Source organism: Ailuropoda melanoleuca, chromosome 6, assembly GCF_002007445.2.
Source record: "Ailuropoda melanoleuca isolate Jingjing chromosome 6, ASM200744v2, whole genome shotgun sequence".
NCBI classification, from domain to species: Eukaryota; Metazoa; Chordata; class Mammalia; order Carnivora; family Ursidae; genus Ailuropoda; species Ailuropoda melanoleuca.
The window spans coordinates 101,245,017-101,266,065 of NC_048223.1; the positions used below are offsets into that span (position 1 = coordinate 101,245,017).

A 21,049-nucleotide genomic window follows, 5' to 3' on the forward strand; every position below is an offset into this window, starting at 1 on the left:
GGTAAGGAATGAGTATGAGTTGGCTTGGCTAAGAGGCCGAGAAGGGAAGGCTATTCAAGGCAGATGGAAGGGTGGAGGAGGCGGAATGAAGAAAGCCTAAGAGGGCAGAAGCCACAGATGTGCCTTGTAGAAGCATAGTTAGGGAGGTGAGGGGCAACAGAAGATGCTGCATGGGCGGGTCCTGGGTCGCCACGTATGTGCCACGTTTGTAAGGACTTGGACTTTATCCTGTCCAAATGGCTCCCTCCTGAAATGAGAGAAACGGCTGGCTTAAGCAAGGAAGAAAAACATTAAGGAAACATTACCTTTGTAGGTATTACTGTAAGGTCTGGGAAGGCAGGGACACAGCGGCTCACGTCTGGCACACAGCAGACATTCAATGAACGTTGAACGAATAGCTATAAGCGCTTCGGGGTAAACGATATTGTCCCCCGTTAATGTTTCTCTAACAGGACAGACAAGGAAGCCGGAGCATAAGTCTGGGAGGCTCTAGGGAAGGTTTGATTCTGGCGATCAGGGTTGGGGACACAATATCTCTGACAGGTTGTGGGCAAGGGATGCACTTCTCTCGCGGCCACTCTAAGACTCACCCGCCAGGGCCGCTGACTTCTGTAAACTGCAGCCTAGCAAGCAGCCAGCAGAGAAATCGCGCCGCCGAGAGGGCAGCCGGCGCAGAGCACCCTTGCCCCGCTTCGCACCGCTCACCTGAGCGCCAACCTCTGGCCTGTCCAGGCGGAGCTGCGGCGCGACGCCCTTCCGGATTGGACGCGCTCGAAATCCCGGGGCGGGCATTAGAGGCCAAACGCTCTTGGGGATTGGCCACTCTGGCGAACGAACGAGCAGCCGACGGAGCTAGTTCGCCATCGGCCCGGGCTGGGTGGAGGATGGGCCCCTCTCCGCCGGTCTGCCGTCAGTCATTGGCTCCCTGCGGTTTCCTTGGGGACGTGGCGCCGCCGCCCGCTCAGGCCTCTTTCCGGCTGGGCTAAAGGCCGGGGGGAAGCGCGCTGGACCGAGCGAAACGTTGCGGAGGGAGCCTGCGGGCCGCTGGACCTGTGAGTGCGAGCGCGGGAGGGCCACGGAGCTGGGCTAGGCGGGGAGGGGAAGTGGGCACCCCCACCCCGCCACCTGGGGAGAGCCGGTGCCTCGAGAACGCCCGGCTCCCGGGGAGTCGGCTTAGCGTCAGCTGGGACCCGGGGAGGAGAGCGGACGCAGCTGGAGTGGGTGGGCGCCTTGGCCTTCCTCCGGCGGTCTTGTCTTGTGGGCACCACTGGAGGTAAGCCTGAAACCCAACGAACTCTTAACAGGCTGCAGACTTAGGAGATGCCTGAGACAAGGAGACCATTTTCTCAGGGCAAAAAGAAAAGGAGGTGACAGGCGCTGAGACCACTGAAGGGATCCCATGGCTAGGTAAGGCTGCACATTTTCTCCTCAGCTTGGGGCTCAGTTGGGGGTGGCAGGTAGGTGGAGGGGCCCTGGGATGTTTTTACAAGTGAGGTTTGCCCTAGTGCTGCTTCTGGACTTTGCAGCTTGGTCGGATGGATGCAAAGAAGATCAAAGTGACTTTTTTTTTTTTTTTTTTGAAGGCAGACACAACTGTAGTCTCTGGCACTTAACCCCAGGGTGATCGAGAGAGTGCTTGCTGAGATCTGAAAACTGCTAAAATGTAATGTTCTTTCAGATTTCCATTTGAGTGAGGCTACATGCTTTTTGAGGAGGTTAAACAAAGATTTTTTTTTTTTAATGAACTTTCAAAATAGGGTGAGGTCCTTTGAATCAATATGGAAAATGAACTTCATAGTTGAATATGTGTATCCATACATTGTGATGCTCTGAACCTTTCAGAAAAGATTAATGTGGATCAATATGTATCAAATGGAACAGTTGTCAAATAGAGTAAGTGGGGAAAGATGCAGAACAGTAGGTATGGTGTACAACCAGAGGACTGGCGATACACATATGTATATTGTCATATATGATATACATTTATGCTTTTGTAAACATGCAATACATAGAAACTGGGTACCAGTGGTTGCCTTTGAGTGGGAAATGGTGGATGAAGGCAAAAGGGTCATTTTCCACTATATGTCCTTTCAAACTGATTTTTTTCTTACCATGTGCACATATTACTTATTAAAATGTTTTTAAAAATTTGTTGGATAAATATTCTGACTCTCCGTTTTTTTTTACATCATTCTTGATGGGAATGTTGTGGTTGCTTTGATTCTTCAGTGTTATAAGGTTGACTGGGGAGACTGGTGATCTTTTCATAAACATGAGATTAATTCTTTGAATTACACCCAAAAGTGCAGACATTTGGAAAAGAGCAGATAGGGCTTTTCTGTTTATAGAAGTACCATGAACCATATAGGTTCTTTTCTAAAGTTTGAGACTAAGAGAACATTTATAGACTTCTGGCGACATAAAATTTTGCCTTTATTAGGAAGGGCTTTAATCCAGTTTAAAAACCATTTTTTAGCACTCAACTGTAGAGACTTTTCTTACTAATAATGTTTGTCTCATTTCAGGATCAGTTTTTCCTACCTCTGCCCAGCCTCCTGGTACTTCACTGTGCCCACAGTGAGCCCATTTCCACGTCAGCGGGTGGCATTCCTAGGACTCTTTTTCATATCCTGTCTCCTTTTACTTATGTTAATCATGGACTTTCGACATTGGGGTGCTTCATTACCACGAGATAGGCAATATGAAAGGTGAGTCAGCTTTAGATCACTGATCAGACTTGGCATTGAAGTCATAAATATTTTGACATTTAACACACTACTACCTTTGACCCTTTTGGGGAATACTGCACTTTTATTTGTAAAATTGCATGCCATTTCTTACATAAAGATCTTAAGTCCCGTTTTGGCGTTGTTCACTTTTGATTCAGGAATGCTGATGGTGCATTTTAACCACGAAAGGCATCTTTCTATTTTCTTGTTTTGGTGGGCTGACTTATTGGATGCATAAATGTTTAAGTTTGTTATGTATTCTTGATGAATGAACCCTTTTGTCATTATTAAATGGCTTTTTTTATCCTTGATTATATTCTTTGCTCTGAAATCTGATCTGGTATTAATATAATTACTTCAGCTTTCTTTTGATTAATGTTATCATTATAGATGCTTTCCCATCCTTTTCGTTTTAGCCTTTATGTCTTTATGTTTTCTATCTATCCAGTCTTTTTATAAGTAACTGCTTTTTATCCAGTCTGACAATGTCAGCCTTTTATTTGAAGTGTTTAGGTTATTTGCATTTTATGTGATTATTGATTATGCTTAGGCTTAAATCTGTCTTGCTGTTTGTTTTCTGCTTGTCACATCTGTCCTCTGTTTTTCCTCTTTTTCTCTCTTCTTTTGAATTGAGTACATTTTTAATATTCCATTTTATCTCTTTTGTTGGCTGAGTAGATATAACTCTGGGTTTTTAAATTTTAAATTTTTTTTTAGTGGTTGCTTTAGAGCTTAGGGTTTATAGTATACATTTTTTAAAAGATTTTATTTATTTATTTGATAGAGACAGCGAGAGAGGGAACACAAAGCAAGGGGAGTGTGAGAGGGAGAAGCAGGCTTCCCGCCGAGCAGGGAGTCCGATGTGGGGTTCGATCCCAGAACCCTGGGATCATGACCAGAGCCAAAGGCAGATGCTTAATGGCTGAGCCACCCAGGCGCCCTTATAGTATACATTTTTAACTTATCATAGACTACCTTCAAGTAATATAATTTCTCTTCCTGCATATCTCTTTATCTCTTCCCCAGGGTGTTTGTGCTATTGTTAAACATTTTCCTTCTACATATGTTATAAACTCCACCATATATTCTTATTGTTTTTGCTTTAAACGTTTGTCTTTTTTTTTTTTTAAAGATTTTATTTATTTATTCAACAGAGATAGAGACAGCCAGCGAGAGAGGGAACACAAGCAGGGGGAGTGGGAGAGGAAGAAGCAGGCTCATAGTGGAGGAGCCTGATGTGGGGCTCGATCCCATAATGCCGGTATCACGCCCTGAGCCAAAGGCAGACGCTTAACCACTGTGCCACCCAGGCGCCCCTAAACATTTGTCTTTTAAAGAGATTTCAAAAATAAAAAAAAGGCTGGTATATTTCCCATTTCTGGGCCTCTTCATTCTCTTGTACTGTAGTTCATATTTCCATCTGTTATATGTTCATTTTGCCTAAAGGAATTCCTTTAACATTTCTGGTAGTGTGAGTATGTAGTTGGTGAATTCTTTCAACTTTTATGACTGAAAAAGTAATTTTGCATTCCTTTGAAAATATTCATTGGGTATGGAGCTCTAGGTTGATTTTTTTTCTTTTTCTTTTATTACTTTAGAAATGATGTTTCACTGTCTTCTGAATTGCATTCTTTCTGAGGAGAAGTCTGCTGTAATTCTTAGATTTGTTCTCTGTACATCATGTGTGTTTCCTCTGGTTGCTTTTTACATTTTATCACTGATTTTAAGCAATTCAATTATGATGTGCCTTGGTGTAGTTTTCTTCATGATTCTTTTGCTTGCGGTTTGTTGATTCTTGAATCTATGGATTTATGCTTTTTAATCAAATTCAGAAAAATTTTGACCATTATTTCTTCAAATATTTATTCTTGACCTCTTATACTTCTCCTTTAGTGTCTCCAATCACATATATATTGAACCATGTGAAGCTTTCTCACGGCTCCTTCATTTTTTTTTTTTTTCCAGCCTTTTTTCTCTCTGTGTTTCTTTCTGGGTATTTTACATGCTGTGTCTTCCAGTTCACTAGTATTTTCTTTTATCTAATCTGTTAATTCCATTCAGTGAGAGCAGAATACCTCTTTTTTCTTTACAGAGAATATATCTGAATTATTTGATTTAGTTTCAACGCCTTACCAGTTATATAGAAGATCTGTATTCCTTTATAACAATGATTCGTTTTGCTATTGTTTTTTGAGGTTAGTTTGTGATTAGGCTATAAAATGAAATGATGACATGTTGTGTTCATCATCAACATGACTTTCTCTTTGTTGCTTCTCAGACAGTATGAGGAGACTTTGGGCTACAAGTGATGGTCAAACTGACTTAAATAAAAAGAAAGTTTATTGGCTCACATAACTAGAAGTCCAGGGGTAAAGGGACCATAAGTTCAATGTTGGCTGTCAAGATGAGAATCTGTCTCTCTTTTCCACAGCATCAACTTGTTGAATGGTTGTAAAATAGCAGCCAGTAGCCACTAGGGCCTACATGCATCCTCACTCATGTCCTGCAGGAGAGAAACAAGCCTTCTATGCTCTTGTGTAAGAATGAAGAGGGCCCTTCCTGGAAACCCCCGGCAACCCTTTCTTTCAATCTTTTCTGGTCAGAATTGTGACACGTGACCATTCCCCTGAATATCTCTGGGTTGTTCTGGCCCCAGAATTTCTTATTTCCACTTCACTTTGGTCATTCATTCATTCAGCAAGCATTTATTGAGCAATCACTATGTGCTGGATAATAATAGGCACCAGGACATGGAGACTTCAGTACCTTTTCTCAAGAAGTTTGTTTCCAACCTTTCCTCCCCTCTAGCAGCACTGTTCATTTGTATTTTTCATTCTTTCTTTCTGAAGAAAGAACATTTGTTTAGATGACTGTAGTTGTCAACAGTTGACCTTAAGCAGCCTGTTAGCTTCAGAGAACTAAATCCGCAATTTCAGTTTTTTTTAATGATTATTGAGATTTTCTTGACACACCTGAGCACAGTTTTCCACTGGAAGACATCATGGTCTAATTATGGAATCCTCTGTGGGTTAATATGGCTAGAATAAAGATAGTTAGGGAGTGAGTGGTGAGCTGTGTGGCTGGAGAGGTAAATCGGGCTGAGCCTGTTAAGTCATCTGAGAGGGTTTAGACATTATCTTCAGTGCAGAAGGAAGGCTTTGAAAGGCTTTGAAGAGTGATATGATTTGATTGGAATTTGTTTTTAAAGAAAGCTCACTTTATTAGCATTGTGGAGAATGAATTAGAGGGGAGTAAACATGAAGGGAAGGGAATGAACTAGAATACTCCAGTAGAGATGATGGTCGCCTGAACTTGGGTGGAAGCAGCGATAATGGAGAGAAGTAAATGCATTTGAGGAATATGTGGGAGGTAGAGTGATCTGATATTCTCTTCTACCGCTATACCCCAGTGGCCAGATCTGATAAATACTGAAGCTGAATTAATTGCAGCAAGTTAGCTGCAGCACTAAGGAACACACTGTGCCTGTGTGATTATGTTACCAAAGTCCTGACACCCTGTAATGCTCTGGTTGAGCAGCCAGCAGCCATATAGCCTAGAACTCCTGTTCTTTAACGAAAGGTTACGTGCATATTGCCACAAATTACTGTATATCATTACATTTCACTCATGGCAGCCCCTGTGAGTCATTTCGGAAGCAAACATTCATTGAGAGCTTGCTGGGTGCTTGACACTGTTGTAGATACTAAGGTACAAAGATGAATAAAACGTGGCTCCTGAACTCATTGGAATTCATAATCTAGTTAGGCTGATGTGAAGGAAGAATTATTTCCCAATGAGATAATCGTTTATATACATCTGTGTAGAATCAGGAACTGTACACAGTCGAGAATCAGGAACAAAGGTAAGAATCAGAAATTAATCAGAAGAGACCAATGTGTAACTTAAGTTGATATCATTAAGTTCATGAACTAAAAGCTCATGTACTTTACTGATAAGATAGTCTTTCCCATAGAACCTGTTTGCCTTTATTTTACACACTGTAATAAATTAGCTTGGTTCTGTCTTGTCTCAGAACATAGTAGATAAACAGCAAATTAGATGGTGGTAGTAGGAAGGGTATGCTGGTCATTAGATGTGGGCACACTGATGTCAGTTGTCAATAAATACTATGCTGACATCTTGACAGTGAGGCAGGAGAGAGTCTTTTATTTGAAATAATCTTGATTCTTCTGTCCTTTAATTCCATTTTCTGCCCTGTAGATATACACTGAGGATAATGGGCAGCATTATCTGCATTTAAAATATTCCTTCCAGAATTTTTTTCTTCCTGGTTGCTGCTGTTGCTTAAACACTGGTGAGCACTAGCTGATGATAAGACGATTAAGCAAATAACTAGGAATTGATGGAAATACTTTAGTTCAACAGTTTATAAAAAAAAATAGGACAAGTGCGTATGGTTGAGATTTTTATATGGTAAACATGTAATATAGGCATATTCTTTCCAACTTAAGTTGTTCCAGTTCGCATGATGAAATTATATTAGTAGTTGGTATTGAAAAATATTTTAATTCGAATTTTTTTCAGCCATTGGTGGAACTTAGCATATCTCTTCTGAGGCAATGTGACCCAGGATTTTAGAAGCCTGCGAAAGGGTTTTCCCTCCATAGTTTTAAAACTGAAGAGTTGTTTTATTTGTTTGTTTATTATGAACATGTACCCACATTGCTTCAGGAAGGAGAAAGCAGGAGGTCTGCATCAGAACTAGAATTTAAGAAAAGATAAATTTAGAGAGTGATGAGGTATCAGTAAGGATAGAATCCAGAGCTGTTTTTAAGAGACTTTGTTTTTTAGAGCAGTTTTAGGTTCACAGCTAAACTGAGCAGAAGTACAAAGGTTTCCCAGATACCCTCTATCCCTACACGCACAGCAAAGCTATTTTTAAGAATAATTTTTCTTAGATGTGTGTTTGAATCAACTCTATCTGGCGTGTGTCATGTAAGTAGTGCTCCAACAACTTCATCAGACTAATCCGTATTTTACATTTATTTATTCATTCATCTGTTCACTTATTCGACAAATATTGTTTACGGTGTGGTATCCAATAGGGTAGCCACTTGCCACAGTGGCTAATTTAAGTTTAAATTAATTAAAATAACATAAATTCAGTTCCTTACTTGCACTAGTCACATTTCTGCAGCTCACTGGCCACATGTGGGTAGTGGCTATCCTATTGGACAGATGGGGAATATTTCCATCATAGCAGAGAGTTCTGTTGGAAAGTTTTAGCCCTAGGTAAATTGTTAAAGTTTATTAATAATTTTTAGCATAAGGGGCACTTTTAGCAGGTACACGTATATAAAGTGCAAGACAAATAGTAAACTGTTCTTACTTAAATGTTCTGTATATTCAATGAATTTCTTCTAAACCTTAATGTTTAGTAGTATTCACTTTTTTGTAGCCTCACTACTGTCTTCATTAGAGAGGAAATTTTTATCTGGTGGACTTTTGTTCTGAAGAATATCTTTGGTAGCTGTTGAAATGTGGTGCCAAAGCTCCTGCGTGGCTCAGTCAGTTAAGCATCCAACTCTTGATTTTGGCTCAGGGTCATGGGATCAAGCCCTGAGTCAGGCTCCGCACTGGGCGTGGAGCCTGCTTAAGATTCCCTCTCTCTCTCTCCTTCTGTTCCTCCCCCTCCCAAAAGGAAGGTGGTGCTTTCATGTTCCTTTGTCATCTGGGTATAACTGTGAATAAGAGGTTCTGTGTCAGCAGTGGGCTAAGAGCTGGCCTTTCTTAGGAGTTTCAGTTCTGTTTAAAGCAAGTTGAAAAGAGACATTACTTTTAGCTAGGATAAAAATGATAAATTTTAAGATAAGCAGATGAAGTTAAGGTTTCTTATGTATAATAGAACAATTCAGAGATTTTTCCTGGTGAAATTGAAGGCATTTACCTGCATTCTTTGACATTTATTCATTTATTCACTTACTTGTTCTTTAATGGTGTTTATAGTGTTTATAAGCAGAGCTTCAAATTATAAATGCTCCTGACTGCTCTAATTAATCTTGTTAGGAGATAAGCAATAACCTTCAAGATGCTTTCCTCCACATGTGTTACTATCATCAGTCATGCACAGCTACTTTCCCTGTAATGTCATTATATTTGGTTCTGAGCCTTGAATGGAGTTGAAAGAGTATGATGACATTCAGCAAAAAGCTGGTAACTCCATACTGAGGGGGGTTGCTTTAATGGACTCTTGGTGCATCACTGAGTTCTATTTGAACTCTAGAAGTGGTATATTTAGTGTTGATTGTAAGCTAGGTAATGATTTGGTCAGTTACTGCCCTAATGTTGTTTTCAGGGTAATGGCAGTGAAAGCCACTGTCTTCCAGTTTTACCTTGGGTAATGTATATGTGAGTAATTTTCTTTTCATTCACCCAGCAGTAATTAGAGGGAAATCAGGTTTCTCAAATAGAAACAGTGTGTGTATGTATGTAGGGGGGTTAAATATGTGTGATAGTGAGTCAGATCTCTCCTGGGAAAGTGGATGTGAGGGATTCCAAAGCTTTTGGAACTTTTCTCTTGGACTTCAGGTCCTCTTTAGGGATTAATTTAATGTAATATCAGCAAAGCAGGAGAGTCCAGCAATGCAAGTAATTGATCATGATGGCTAAGTCCAGGACGGCAAATCACAAATGAAAACATCCAAGAAAGGACCATTGATCATTCATGTCAGGAGCCTGGACAGAGGAAGACCCTCAGGTGTTTGCAAAGTGTAAGAAGCCTGATTAGATCATTAGCGGTTAAAGCTTCAGAAAGAGGTGTTACTATTACTTCCCAAAAGGGAAAATTGTTCTTCAGTTAGTCATTTGTATGCATAATGAGAAAGATGGAGGTTTCCTGCTGACTGCAACCATTGGGCAAAGACTCAAGTGGGAAGTGTAACATACATGCTATCTGGTCCTAGCTTTCACCCTTGTATTCAAAGGTCAGCTGACATTTTTTCTGCCAATGCACACAGGGAGACTTCTAAGAGAAGAGAAAGCAAAGTTGGCTTGCACCCAAATTAGAGCTGCTTATCTTGACAGGAACCCAGGAGGATGACAGGACGCTTTGAAAAGCCATTGCAAGTTTCTGAGAAGGAGACCAATTGATTTTGAGCGTGTATAGCTAGACAGCTAACAAAGACATAGAGGAGTTAACAAACGCACAGCTCTATATTGTGAGCTCATAGGACCAAACGAGTCAGTATTGGTTGATACATATTGGAGAAATGTGAGGAACACTGTGACAGTTTGGAGATACTGCAGATAAGGTGTTTGCACTTGAGAAACTGATAGTCTAAGTGCAGAGATGGAACAAATATGAAAGAAGTCTTAGGGGCTCATACTGAAATATAAACAAACTGCTTAGAGGGAATAACGACACTCCACATTTTAAGACAGAAGGTGGTGGCCTTTTCAAATCATTGTGAATATTACAAGAGTCACATTGTCGAGTGGAGGCTTCTTAAGAACTGGGAAGCCATGTCAAAGAAGGGAAGGGGGAGAAATAGGTAGAGAAGCAGATGGATGTTCCAGAGGAAAAGAAGGTTAGAGCAATGGTTGTCAAAGTGTTTACTGACCCTTGGGAGTTCCTGAGACTTTTTCATAGGGTCTATGAGGTCAAAATTAGGCCAAAACTGTTTTCATAATAGCTACTAAGATGTTTGCTCTTTTTTTAATTGCTAAGAAACACATAACATAAAATTTACCATCTCAACCACTTTTAAGTATACAGTTCAGTGGTGTTAACAATATTCACATTGTTATTCAAGCTCCAGAACTTGTTCATCTTGCAAATCTGAATTCTATGCCCACTGAACAACAGCTTCCCTTTTCTCCCTCCCCACGCCAACCCCTGGTAACCACTATTCTGTTTTCTGTTTTGATGACTATGGCTGCTTTACTCTCATATAAGTGGAACCATACAGTATTTGTCTTTTAGTGACTGGCTTGTTTTATTTAGCATGATATCCTCAAAGTTCACCCATATTATAGCATGTGACAAAGTTTCCTTCTCTTTTAAGGCTGAATAATACTCCATTTTGTGTATACACCGCATTTCGTTTATTCATCTGTCCATGGATATTTATGTTGCTTCTACCTCATGGCTGTTGTGATGTTTCTTTGCCCTTTCCACTGAGTTGACATTTACACTAGTGATGCAAAGGCATGGGTAGGTAAAACTGCAGGTGCCTTAGTGCAAATCAAGATGAAGGCACCAAATTATACTATTAGTTAGTGTAGTCATCATTGTCACATAGTTGTAATGGGGAAAAAAATTCCAGTTCCATTAAAGAATATCCTTTTCATATTCTGTGTGACAAAATTGGAAATACACATTAAGCACTTTTTTTCAATTTTTTAAATTATTATGATATGTTAGTCACCATACAGTACATCATTAGTTTTTGATGTCGTGTTCCATGATTCATTGTTTGCGTGTAACACCCAGTGCTCCATGCAATACATGCCCTCCTTAATACCCGTCACAGGGCTAACCCATCCCCCCACCCCCCTGCCCTCCAAAACCCTCAGTTTGTTTCCCGGAGTCCATAGTCTCTCATGGTTCCTTTCCCCCTCTGTTACCCCCTCCCTTCGTTTTTCCCTTCCTTCTCCCGGTAATCTCCCTGCTATTCTACTTCTGATGCACACTGGAGTTTTCTTGAGGAAAAGCCCTTAGACAATTGTTTCGGTTATGAACTGCTTTTATCATGGAATATTATTTTTACTTGAAAGAATGACTGCCAGACTTTTCAGACTTGGGTATTTCATAAATATTTTCTTGAAAATGAACGAAGTAAAAGCCTGTCACTTTAAGGAAAACAACCGTCAGTGTTTATTGTCAATAATAAAATTTGAGCTTTCAACTGAAAATCAGCAGTTTGGAAAATTTGTATCTACCACTATGAGTTTGCTAGCCTCTCAATACTTAAATGACTTTTTTGATAATATTGGTAGTGATACTAATGAATGTGTGGGTGGGGTTTTTTTTTAATGTTGTAGAATGAAATGTGTCAATGTTAGGAGGATATGCATAACTCAGTGAACCAGTATTTTCTAGTATAGGATGTTCCAAAATTATGCAGGGATAAAAGCCATTCAAAGTGCACGATAGACCGATGGTTAACTTTACAGAGTATGAAACATTCTTAGATAGGGTTTTAGATTTCACGTTGCAACTAACCTTTAAGAAATTTTACTTGTTGATTTTTAGTGTAGTATTAAAGAAGAATATGCACAGTGATCCAAATGGGCTCTTAAAATATTCCCCTTTCCAATAATATGTCTCCGGGAAGCTGGATTTTTTTCAAAAACTTTAACCAAAACAACATATTGTAACAGATGAATACAGAGGCAAATATGAGAATCTAGCTGTCTTCTACTAATCTTCACACTAAAGAGATTCGCAAAACCATGAGACAGTGCTGCTCTTTTTTTTTGTTTTAGAAAATAGTTATTTTTATAAAATATATTAATATGTAATGAATTTATTGTTATATCTAAATTAATAAATAAATACTAAAAATTTTTGTTTTATTTTCTAATATGGTAAATATAAATAGATGTAACCCTCATATACAAAAACTCTTTTGGATCCAATAATTTTTAAGAATATAAAGGGTTTTGAGCCCCAAACGACGTTTGAGAGCCAATAACTGGAGAAAAGTTCTTCATTAAGCAGGAGGGAATGGGATCCAGAATCTAGTGAGAAAAGTAGAGGAGAGGTTTTTTAGAGAGGGAAAGCAGAGAAAGATCTGTGAAGCATATGAAGTAGAAAGATTGCTATGATGAGAAATGAAGTCACTTTGGGCCAGAGGTGGCTTATCTTGCCTGTGGCATACTGTGAGGTCAGTATTTGCACAAGTTCTGTAATTTGAACCCAGATGTCTTCCCAGCTTTCATGTGATAGCAATGAGCTGTTATGAGTTGGTTTGTGGATTATAAGCCCAGTTCAGCCCAGTCATTTGATGAGAATGGGTAAGTATGTGGTGGAACAGTCTTTGGGACTGTAAATTGACTACAGTGTAACAGATTTTTACCACCTGCTTCATTTCCCTTAACTCAGTCTGATATCCGATCCAGAAAAAAGTTTTATCTGACCCTATCCTATATAATAATTTACAGCATTATATTGGACTCAAATATATGTTCTTTCCTTATTTTGCATTGTACCTTGGGAAAGGTACTTAGCTCTACTTTTTTCTTTCCAAACTGTTTCTACATGCTCATCTATTCGTCAAGTTTGCTTTTCTCTCTAAAATAGCGAACTTTGTGGTCTGCATAGCAATGTGAAATCACCAGTAAACATGAGCTAAATTGTCCTGAGGGGTGGGACATGTGGCTTATTGTCTGATCAGAGGTGAATCTCCTGCAGAGCTAATGATACCTACACTTCAAGGCCCCAAACATATGTGACCTCCTTTCGTATTTGTAATGTTGAATCTTTCTTAAAAAAAGAATGCCCTTCACAAAACCTAGTTCTGAGGCGTTCCCTGTAAGGGTATAGGGGACCTAGGAATTAGCTCTAAATACAGTGTTGGGTGACTAGGGCAGATATAAGGAAGGTTGTTTAGCTGTGATACTTGAAAAAATTCACAGCATTGCTTTCAGAGTGTTTATTCAACTATTAGCTCAACCTACAGTAATACTTAGTCAAATTTAAAGGAATTTAGAAGACATTTTAATCTGTCTGCCATGCAGTATGTATTAGCACTGAGAAACAGATCTTTTTCCGTATGAAAAGCTAAAAGCCGTTCTCACTGGGCTTCTCTTCAAGTGAAGCCTTTGAAGAGGAGTCAGCAGTGTTTGTACTTTTTTGTACTTTTCAGACCCTCAGGTTCTGAGTGAGCTCTAATGTCTATTAAAGCCTCAGAGCTCAGGAGCATTTTACCAACTCTTAGCTGCCTTTTCTTCTGGACTTTTCAGCCCTTTTCTCTAGAGAGTCTTCTACTATTTGCTCTCCCAATACTCATCACGTAACAACAAGAGCAGTGACAGCACGGCGCTGTGCTAACCACTCAGCATATGTTGTCTCTCTGAGGGCGGAGACCCCATACCCTTATTTTACAGATGAGAAAACAGTCTGAGAGAAGTTAGGTAACTTGCTGAAGGTCACACAGCATAGAAAGGGCTAGAGCTGAGACTCAAACCTTGGTGTTTTGATGGTAACATCTTTACTTGTTTCATCTTTCTGCTGTCAGCCAAATAAATATCTTGTAATGAGAATCTGAAAAAATCCCAAGACAAAGTACTGAGGTCCTAGGGCCTGGAAGCTTTTTGGTTTTTTTTAAAGCAGTGTAATGTTTTATTTTTTAAACTGGGTGTTGGGTACAGAGGCATTGTTTTATCGTTATTATTTATACATACTTTATATACATTCTTTTTATGACTACAAAATACTTTAAAAGATTGTAGAGAAGAATAATTATTGTATTTATGAAATACATTTTTATTAATGCAAGTCTACCAATAAAAATTACAAAACAAAAAGCCCCATAAATTTTTACCACCAAGAAACACATATTAAGTGATAATCATTCCAAAGTATTCTTTATTTATAGAAAGGATAGATAGAAGAGAAATTATTAGAATTCTTTTAGTTAACTGGTGTGTGTAACAAACTACCCCAAATCTTAGTGGCTTATAACAACAAAAATCAGTTATTTACTCAGGCCTAGAAGCTCTTTAAAGTTGGCGAAAGATTTGGTACCTCAGCCAGTTTCAGAACTGCCCACAAACATGGAGGAATCTTCTAGTTCTCTGATTCCAGCAGCCTCTAGGCGAGCAAACCAGCTGTTGGCTCATATATGTACATCAGTAACTATGATCAGTGTTGTTTCATTCCTTAAGGCGCATGGTTCCTTGTGGCTGGCACATGGACAGTTAATGAAGACTCATGAACAAATGAATTAAAGTAGTGGTGCCTTTTGTGGACCTGGATGCTTCATATCAGTTTCTCTTTTTGTCTGGCTTAGGTATTTGGCTCGAGTAGGGGATCTTGAAGCAACCGACACTGACGACCCAACTCTCAATTATGGACTTGTTGTGGACTGTGGTAGCAGTGGCTCCCGGATTTTTGTTTATTTCTGGCCAAGACATAATGGCAACCCCCATGATTTGCTGGACATCAAACAGATGAGAGACCGAAATAGCCAACCAGTCGTTAAAAAAATCAAGCCAGGTACTAATCAGAATATATTTTATTGTCAATCTCTTTTTATCTGCTGCAGGCCTTAGAGAGGAGAGAAGAGGGAGAAGGAAAGCTACCTTTTTTTTCCTTGAGATTCTCGATAATGGGAGGGATATCTTATTCGTTGCTGTTCCCATCCTCGCAAATAAATAAGCATTTAGGACCTCAAGCAGAACTTTATGGAGTATCAGTCTTCTGAGACAATGTGATCTGCTTTTTAAAGTATTTTGTCTTACTTAAGGAATCTCTGCAATGGCAGACACCCCGGAACATGCCAGTGATTACCTTCGTCCTCTGCTGAGCTTTGCTGCTGCTCATGTGCCTGTGAAGAAGCACAAGGAGACACCCCTTTACATCCTGTGCACAGCGGGCATGCGGCTTCTCCCTGAGAGGTGAGCTGCGGGGTCTGAAAAACACAAGAAAATGGGTGGCATGAGAGTTGCAAGACTGATTCTATGCATTGTTCTCTGTCGTTCCCTGGTCTGAAGCTGGGCTGTGGGTATACCACACAGAGTTGACAGGTGGCTCTAAAAGACTCCTTGCTCAAAATAGAGCGGAGCCACCCCCGCACATCATTATTTCACAAGCCGTTGTTCAACGCTTCATGTCACTTGCTTCTTTGGGATCGATATCTATCTGATATGGCTGTAATGACTGTTAGTTTTGCTTGAGAAGCAATGGTGATGGTGATAAATTTGGATCACTAGACAGGGTACAGAAGGGTCGTAGGAGGTTCCTCTGAGTGATGACGTACCTGGAGGCCAGTAGGAAAGGCTCTGGTAGGAATGCTGCTCTGTCTGTAACTGCCTGGCTCCCTGGTGATAGTCGGTGCTGCTTGCAGAGCTCAGTCTCCATTGCTTTAGACCAGTTTTTTCAACCCCAACCAGTCCAGTGTCCGCTTGACCTTGTAGTTTAGCCCAGGATCTTACCACCTGATCCCTCTTCCTTCTTTGGAAGAAGAGGAGGAGGAGGAAGAGGCAGTGGCTATACTTAGGTCACACCCCTTCTTGTTTGTGATTTCTCCCCTTCGACACCTTCCTGACCCCTCCACACTTATTATGGTCATGCGATGGGAGTGAGCTCCCTTAACCTTACAATTCGTCTTTTGGAATGTTCAAAGTCTCATAGGCATCAGGTATTTTTTATTAGCTTAAATATTTTTTCTTGATAAGTAACAGTAACCTTTTCCAGAAAGTTTTATTTTGTATTCTTGGCCAGCAACAAAAAAAACCTCAGCCATACATATAGGGCTTCATGCTGCTTATGCCAGATGTGCCAGATATAACATATGTACACAGTTCTTTCAGTGGACTTCTTTCCTTCTGTTTAGACACAGGGTTATTAGTTTACTTTCTGGTCTACTGTTGAGAAGGAGATTATTTTATATAGTCATTTGTGGAAATGGGAGATCTAGCCCCTTATTTTTCCATATACCTTGACCTTTAAAAATTTTTTGTTTTGTTTACATTTTTAAAACCAAATTTTAAAATATTATAGCTGCGTTAAAGGAATCGTAAAAGGAAAAAGAAAAACCCAAAACACTAATATTCCTACTGCCCTATCAAAAGTGTTCGTCTTGTCACATTCCTTTCTCTCTGTACATCTATATGTAGTTTCTACAAAGTTGTAACCATATTGCACGTGCAATTTAGGAGTTTTTGGTTTTGACATAAGTAATATTCACATAGTTCCAAATTTAGAAATCCTAGGAAAAGTATAGGTGACACAGGGATGTCACATCACAGTTCTGTGAGTAGTCTGCGGTCAACACCAAGGAAGGGGGAGGATGGCCAGAGAAAAAGCTGACTCGGAAGTCAAAAAGGCAGAGCCGACCCAGAGGGTGATGGTTTGGCCATGTTTTGTGGGTCTGGAGCAAAAGAAGAGTGTCTCATCTCCTGACACCACTCAGCATTGACTCTGTCAAAGAAGTTTCCATCCAGACAGATCCCCTATGTAGCTCCATTCCATTTGTCTAAGATGTTCACTGTCTGCATGGAAGCTCTGAATATTAATATTTCATTTATCTTAAGAACTTGTGAAGAGCTTGCGTTTTAACTTGCCTTCTGATCACCTCTTCTCATAATGCCTGGATCTCTCCTGGGCTTATGAAATCATAACCAACTGAGGCAGCTGTAGTTGTTTTTTTTTTTTTTTTAAAGATTTTATTTATTTATGTGACAGAGAGACAGCCAGCGAGAGAGGGAACACAGCAGGGGAGTGGGAGAGGAAGAAGCAGGCTCCCAGCGGAGTAGCCCGATGTGGGACTCGATCCCGGAACACCGGGATCACGCCCTGAGCGGAAGGCAGACACTTAACGACTGCGCTACCCGGGCGCCCCGTGTAGTTGTTGACATATATGTAGCCATCACTGCAAGAACCTGTTTTGTATAATTAATACTTTGCTAATTTATTAGCATTGGTGAGGAATATTCAAAATGGGTTCAAATCACCTGGACTGTATTTTGAAATGTGTTAGCGCTAGGTTTTATTTCTTTGCCAAAGGCCTGAACTAATAGTTTGTTTTACCTCATTTTCGTTTTGTAATGGAAATATCCTTAAAAAATTACAAAGATAGTACAAGGTGATATTTAAAGGGAAAAAAAAACTTTTGTTATGGGAAATTTCAAACATCAAAAAAAATAGAACAGCATGATGAATCCTTATTTTCTTACCACCCAGCTTCAATAGTTACCAACATTTTGCCACTATAAGTTTTTTTTTGGGGGGGGGCACCTGGGTGGCTCAGTCATTAGGTGTCTGCCTTTGGCCCAGGGCGTGATCCCAGGGTCCTGAGATCGAGCCCCGCACCGGGCTCTCTGCTCCGCTGGAAGCCTGCTTCTTCTCTCCCACTCCCCCTGCTTGTGTTGCCTCTCTCGCTGGCTGTCTCTCTCTCTGTCAAATAAATAAATAAAATCTTTAAAAAAAAAGTTTTTTATTTTAATAAAGAAACTAATTGAATTTTAGAGAATCCTGTGTGGTACATGAAGAATTTTTTTTGTTTTATTGTTTAATATAAACTGGGATCATATTATATATACCATTTTGTATCCTATTAGAACTCAGAATATATCAGACATCTTTTCACATCAGTACATATGGATCTATATTGACCTCATTTCTTTTAACATCTGTCTAGTATCACATTGTATGGATATACCACAAATTATTTAACCAATACCTAATGATGTGCATTTAGGTTATTTTTACTTTTTCATTGCTATAAGTAGTGTTGCAATATTCTCTTCCTTTTTGTATTCCTATCTGATGATTTCCTTGCAAAAGTTTCTAAAAGTGTAATAGCTAGTCAAAGGTTAAGCACATTAAAAATGTGGATACATAGTCCTGGATTGCTCTTAGCAAGATCGTACCAGTAATTTATATTCCAAACAGCAGTGTATGTTGGCGCCTATTCTTTCATATCATCGCCAAAACCAGCAAGCCCTCTTCTTTGGGTATTTTAGAAGCATTTCCAGTAGGGAGGGCAAAACAGCCCCTCTTGGTCCACATGCAAAATTCTTATTGCAAGACTTTAATATGTATACCAATGAGCTTTTTTGGACACTATATTTGACAGTATACGGGGAAATTATTACTTTAAATGTATTCACTTTTAAGTGTTAACATTCTCCACTAAGTCATGCCAACAACTATCTGAGCCAATGGAATATTTTTGTAATGAGTAATTTAAAAAATCCAGGATAATTGCTCTTATTTTTAACCATTTTCTCTACATTGATATTATTACTTCTAGCTCTGTTTCTTTGCTTTTCTTTACTAACACTGATAACACAAAACTGTAGAGGAGAAAACAACCTAGGTACTGAGTCTCAAACTTTGTCCCCAGATTGTTATAACCTTTGGATTTTGATCTTGATCTGAGTTTTTCACATGATAAGATTTTTATAAAGGAAAAAAAAACCCAACACTTGAAATATATAAAAGGAGATTAAAAAGTTCATTGTCAGCTCGTGTAAAGGATTATTAAAAACTTGTGGATCTAACTGCGCTCGTGGTGTGGTGACATGAGACATTGTTTCTGTATTGTGTAAGATCTGAGGATGAGATTGTGTTCCTCAGTCTCACAGCTTCCGTTCACAGTAGTTAGGAATCATGTAATTACGAAACTGTGCTTCCTGCCTCTTATACATGTTACGCCTGTGAGAGGCACAGAACCACGGTCTCATCTTTTAACGCTATTTGAGTCATAAAATTATAAAAAAGGAAAAGTATTACTAGTACCATGTTGCCCTTTAAGTAGGAGGATGTACTTTGGAAGCAGTTTAAACCTTTGAAATCAAAGGAGGTACCAAAAAGAAGCAGGGCTCAACTGGTGGATGGGGTATGTGAGCAGTGAGTGTAACAAGTCTGAGTAGAAGGTCAAGTTGAAGCTAATTGTGAGAAGGGTGTTTAACGATTAACCTTTATATTTTTTTCTTTCTTGCAGAAAGCAGCTGGCCATCTTGGCTGATCTAGTGAGAGATTTACCGCTGGAGTTTGACTTCCTCTTTTCCCAGTCTCAGGCAGAAGTGATCTCTGGGAAGCAGGAAGGTACTGGGCCTTGAGGGGCACACTGGTTTGGTTCCTGGAAGCCAACTATGGCATAGTCTTTCTGGTGGAGGTTTAGGATTACTTTATATATTTGGTTTTTATTTTTCTTTGAATAACTTTCTTGATTCTGCTGTATAGTTTATTATTATTATTATTATATTCTGCATTTGTATCTATTTTAGAATGCTGCTTTTAGAGGGGAGTGGGTGGGGGGACATTAAGGGGAGGGCATGTGATGTAATGAGCACTGGGTGTTACATAAGACTGATGAATCACTGAACTCTACCTCTGAAACTAATCCTCTATATGTTAATTAATTGAATTTAAATTTTTAAAAAATGGGAAAAAAAGAATGCTGCTTCTAGTTCTATGTTTATATTTGTTTTTAACTTTGTGCTAAGTACTATGTTTATAAGAATGCATTAGTGTTTAGTGATGATTCCAAATGGATATTTGGTTAGCTAATCGTAGTTTTGAAAACATACATACTTCTCTGAGTTCTGAGTTTGCCAAGTTCAAATGTAAAGCAAATTATTAGATTAAAGTATGGGGAAACTTTAATTTTAGGGGGTGATTGGGATGATCACTACTTACTTTTCTTTTGTTATGGGCTCTCCCTGTGTTGCATTTACTGTGTAGTACTGATATTTCCCTAAAAGCTTGCGGTTTGGGGGTGGAGTTGAATGGGTGTTCTCATGTGGCCCAAATGTGGCCTGTATGACACATTGTTTCCATTTCTTGGAAAAGAGAAAATCTATGCATTCTAGTTACAGTTCACATAAGGGAAAAGATTTACCTTTTTCAATTTCAGTATTGCATTTTTCAGAATTTTAATTTGGTTCTTTTTTATATTCTATTTCTTTGTCTTTCCATTCATGCTAAGACTGTTCTTATTTCTTGATTATGTCACTGCTTTAATATCTTTGTCTGATAATTCTGACATCTGTGTCTTCTTGGGGTTGGCATCTTTTCCCTTATGAGTTGAGAATTTCCTGGTTCCTTTTATGCCAGGTAATTTTATACTGTATCCTGGACATTTTGAATATTACATTATGAGACTCTGGGTCTTTTTTCAATCATAAGTAGAATATTGATTGTTTGTGTTAGCAGGGAGTTGACCTGGTTAGGTTCATGCCTCAAGTTCTGACCTGCCTTCTGTTGCCTGTGATTCTGTTGATTCATTTTTTTTTTAAAACCTTGGCACTGCTATTTGGATTTGTCGCATTTGTGTGTTGCCCTGTGGCCAGTCAACAACCTGGACATAGCCCATACAAATGGGTTGTCTAGGGGCGCCTGGGTGGCACAGCGGTTAAGCGTCTGCCTTATGGGATCATTATGGGATCGAGCCCCACATCAGGCTCCTCCGCTATGAGCCTGCTTCTTCCTCTCCCACTCCCCCTGCTTGTGTTCCCTCTCTCGTTGGCTGTCTCTATCTCTGTCAAATAAATAAATAAAATCTTAAAAAAAAAAAAAAAAACAAATGGGTTGTCTAGCCAGTAGTTCAGTTCTCAGAACCTTGGTATATTGTTTAGCGTGAAATCCATGCATGTGAGCCCAGGAGTTGATACACCACTCTATTCCT

General features: G+C 39.5%; 1 protein-coding gene across 3 annotated transcripts in view; it reads left to right on the forward strand.

Annotated features, from left to right (window-relative positions):
• Positions 1-845: 845 nt before the first annotated feature.
• The window catches only part of ENTPD7 (ectonucleoside triphosphate diphosphohydrolase 7), a 49,867-nt gene continuing 29,663 nt past the window's right edge, over positions 846-21,049 (forward strand). Inside the window, exons 1-7 of one of the 3 annotated variants that reach the window (XM_034663125.1) lie at positions 846-1,052; positions 1,305-1,407; positions 1,584-1,663; positions 2,526-2,708; positions 14,705-14,910; positions 15,161-15,311; positions 19,364-19,467. In XM_034663125.1, the coding sequence (XP_034519016.1) occupies positions 1,662-1,663; positions 2,526-2,708; positions 14,705-14,910; positions 15,161-15,311; positions 19,364-19,467 (646 nt within the window). In that variant the 5' untranslated portion in view covers positions 846-1,052; positions 1,305-1,407; positions 1,584-1,661. The remainder of the gene's footprint in view (positions 1,053-1,304; positions 1,408-1,583; positions 1,664-2,525; positions 2,709-14,704; positions 14,911-15,160; positions 15,312-19,363; positions 19,468-21,049) is intronic. The other 2 variants (XM_002924287.4, XM_019804919.2) reach the window with 2 other exon arrangements.